The sequence below is a fragment of the Habropoda laboriosa genome, unplaced genomic scaffold (assembly GCF_001263275.1).
Source record: "Habropoda laboriosa isolate 0110345459 unplaced genomic scaffold, ASM126327v1 scaffold110, whole genome shotgun sequence".
Classification (NCBI taxonomy): domain Eukaryota; kingdom Metazoa; phylum Arthropoda; class Insecta; order Hymenoptera; family Apidae; genus Habropoda; species Habropoda laboriosa.
The window spans coordinates 1209452-1213046 of record NW_017100243.1 but is presented as its reverse complement, the minus strand read 5'-3'; the positions used below and the strand labels follow the sequence as shown (position 1 = coordinate 1213046).

At 30.2% G+C, this 3595-nt stretch overlaps 1 protein-coding gene across 1 annotated transcript in view; it reads right to left on the bottom strand.

Moving 5' to 3' along the window:
• Window positions 1-593: 593 nt before the first annotated feature.
• LOC108572096 (tripartite motif-containing protein 2-like) overlaps window positions 594-3595 on the bottom strand; it is a 3521-nt gene continuing 519 nt past the window's right edge. The window contains exons 2-11 of the mRNA XM_017934288.1: window positions 3312-3474; window positions 3047-3220; window positions 2765-2968; window positions 2435-2683; window positions 2168-2354; window positions 1588-2024; window positions 1324-1506; window positions 1125-1235; window positions 892-1030; window positions 594-832 (exon numbers count right to left, since the gene is read on the bottom strand). Of these exons, the coding sequence (XP_017789777.1) occupies window positions 594-832; window positions 892-1030; window positions 1125-1235; window positions 1324-1506; window positions 1588-2024; window positions 2168-2354; window positions 2435-2683; window positions 2765-2968; window positions 3047-3220; window positions 3312-3474 (2086 nt within the window). The remainder of the gene's footprint in view (window positions 833-891; window positions 1031-1124; window positions 1236-1323; window positions 1507-1587; window positions 2025-2167; window positions 2355-2434; window positions 2684-2764; window positions 2969-3046; window positions 3221-3311; window positions 3475-3595) is intronic.

Below are 3595 nucleotides of genomic sequence, written 5' to 3'. Positions count from 1 at the left end.
AATTGTAAGAATCTATCTATTATTACATTTATACAAATACATTTCTATGAAATATGTGGACTCTGGTGATAACTGTCATAAATTTAAAATATCAGACTATGGCAGTGTAAACACGCATTACAGTATATTCTGATATTAGTTAAGATAAGCATTAAAAAATAAAAAAATCACATCTATTGTTTTGTAGTAAAAAAATTAAATAAACAAGTATAATGACACAAAATACTATAAATTACTTTATAGTAATCAAGTCTGTTTTATATTAGGAGAATGACTTATATCGCAAAAAACATAAATAATTTGAAATTTTTTTATATAAGTAATACATATACATATTTATATGTACTACTTATATCATTAAATATCACCAATGTTTTCATACACTGACAAAATTATTTTGATTCATCTAAGTTTGTAACTTTAAAAAACAGTACATAAAAAACTTAAAAAATCTAAACATTAAAGTTATATAACAAAAGTCTTTTAAAAGCAAATAATTTAAGCTATATTAAATACATATTTGGTATATGTCTGTAATGTGAATTATTCCTGTTGGACATAAAACAAATTTGATTCTTTAAACTCAATTATTTTTACCAGTATCTGTATTTTTTTATACAATCATTTCCCAAATCTACAACTACTAAGTGATTGTCAGGTAGTACTGCAATACCTGAAGGACGTCGTAGTTTTGAACTATGCGAATCAATTTCAGTTAAAATATTACCTCCTCCTAATTTTAATACTTGGATTATACTGCGGCCTTTATCAGTACGAGTGCCAAGTATTCTGCCTTCTGGATCGACGGCTAGTCCTCCATAAGTACCTTTTCCTGTAACACAGAAAACTTATTAAATACGATCGTTACTGTATGAATATTACAGAAATTACCTTTGCCCTCTGAATAGATTTCTTCAGAAAAATCCCCTTTAGCAGAAAATACTTGAATGCGACTATCAGCAACTACAATTTCACCATTGGGTCCAACAGTAACAGAAGTAATCAATTTAAATGTACTTCTCTTTCCAACCTATTAATATTTTTTAAAAATATGTACGTATAATGAACAATGCAAAAAATAAAAAAATTGTTAATAAATTCAACGAATCTAAGTATTATCTAACCTGAAAGAGAATTTTGCCATCAGAATCGAATACAAAAACACAACAACTTTGACCATTGTCTGCAACAAGTATGTGACCGTAACTTCTGTCTACAGCAACATCAATTGGCTCCTGAAGAGCAAGTATGATTGGTAATGTTACTCATAATCAAAAGGCTATATATACTGTATACACATCCTTGAAAATAAACAATACTAACGTGAAATGCATTATGGGAAAAAGAATTAATAGTGTCACCTAAAGAACTCATTTCTGTTACTTTTCGCGTTCTCCAATTGACAACAACAAGACCTTGCTGAGAAATACCAATTCCTGTACAACTACGACCTTCAAGACCTTCATTAGTTATATGTCTTTGAAATTCTAAATCATAATTGAGTACCTAAAAATATAACATTGTTCGTAACAAAACTTGAATATTTAACAATTTATCATTTTATAAAGATTATAATTGTATACATACTTTTATACGTGAGTTCCCAGTATCTAAAATATATATCATGCCATCATCATCAACAGCAACTGCTACTGGTTGATGAAATTCATCTTTTCCACTTCCTCGTTTTCCGTATATTTTAATAGGTTCATTATGTTCAGTCGCATCAAAAAATAAAGGATAATCTTTAATAGGCCGCTCAAAAACTGACAACTTTAAGACATAGCGGCTTGCAGATGGAGGTCGAAATAGTACTTCGTATGTACCATTTTCTAAATCTACAATTTCAGTGTCAACATTGGAACTTTGGTTTTCTGAATGGATACTATCTGCTAAAGTTAATTCTGCAGTAATCAGATCTCCTCCAATATTTCTAGGATGTCCATGGTAATCGACAGTCTCTACTATTACAATTGCTTGCAATTTAACTATAGCAGGATCTTTCAACCGGGCTCTACACAAACCTGGTATAAAAAATATATTCTTAGAATAAATAATAGGTTTTTTAAAAAATATAACGTTAAAAAAATAAGGCAATAACGCTTGCATAATGATTAATAACAAGTTTGAAGCAGGTACTTTACTGTATTATCAATCCTCAGGATACCTGGCAATGTTGTACTAGAACGTACTCTTCCCAAGTTATTAAGAGCTTCCTCTAATTGAGAAAGAGCATTATTGTGATTAAATTCAAAAGTAATAAAAGCATTTTCTTTAGGTTCACTAAGTGCCGATGCCGCATCAAGTTGGTCGGATAAACTACCGATTCTTTGTGTAATGTTTCGTACTTCAACCTTTAACGAAAATTATATATAGTTTTTATTATGAACATGCAAGAAATACGCATAAACAATTGTTATCAACAATACCATACCTGATATTGTAAGCCTTCACACTCTCGTTGTACTTTATTTTTTTCAGCTTCTATGAGAGCATGTTGTTCTTCTAGCACATGTTTTTTATCTCTTGCTGCAGCAGTAACAGCTGCTTGCAATTCTGAACGTCTCCTTTCAATTTTTGCAGTAATTTCTGCAAATTCATTATCCACAGCATTCAAACACCTTTCTGTAGAAGCTTCCAAACGTTGTAATTCTGTGCTTACAGAATCTTGAGCTTGTGTTAACTAAAACCAATAAAATTCGAATTCTATAAAAGAAGCTGAATTGATAAGAAATTCCAAGTTATTATAAAAATATAATTTTACCTTGGATATACATTCATTAGCTTTGTAAAGTAAAATTTCAGACATTCTTTTTATTGCAATACTAAAAGGTATGATAGTATGCTCAGTACATCCTGGTGATGTTCCTGCATGATTACCACCTGTACACACTGTGCAAAAGACTGTATCACATGTTTCACAAAATAACAACTCTTGATTTATGTGAACTGAACATTTTGGAATAACCTATAATAATAAAGAAAATTTGGTATAGTACTTCAATAACACATAAAGAAACATTGTTTAAAGAATATTGCTTCAAACCTCTCGTCTTTGTCTAGACATGAGGTCAAGTAATTGATTCACAAGGAAACTAGGTGGTAAAGCAGGAACTCCACCACGAGGAATTGTTATTAACTCTCTGCAAATAGGACATCGAAAGGCACCAGTCTCACGAGTCTGAGATGCAGCAATTCTTGTCAAGCAATGCAAACATACCTGCACATATAAGAAAAGAAGTAAATTATACCATATAATATTAAAAAGTTACTTGAATAATGTAAATATTAATAATAAATATAATATTTACCGTGTGTGAACATGGTAATAATTTAGGAGTATGCTCTCCACCATCATAGACACAAAGACATGTACCACATGTTAAAAAACTTTCATTGAAATCTTCATAGTTTATACTAACTGTTTCCACGAGCATAGAGCTCATGCTAACCATCCTCTCCCCTAGCCGTGTCCTGTAAGAAATAAAATACTTCAATTTATGTTTTACTATATTCCATAAAAACCCTGTCTCTATGAAAAAACTTCATACACACTTTTAACTTTTTAAATAAATATTATATTTAAATAAAACAG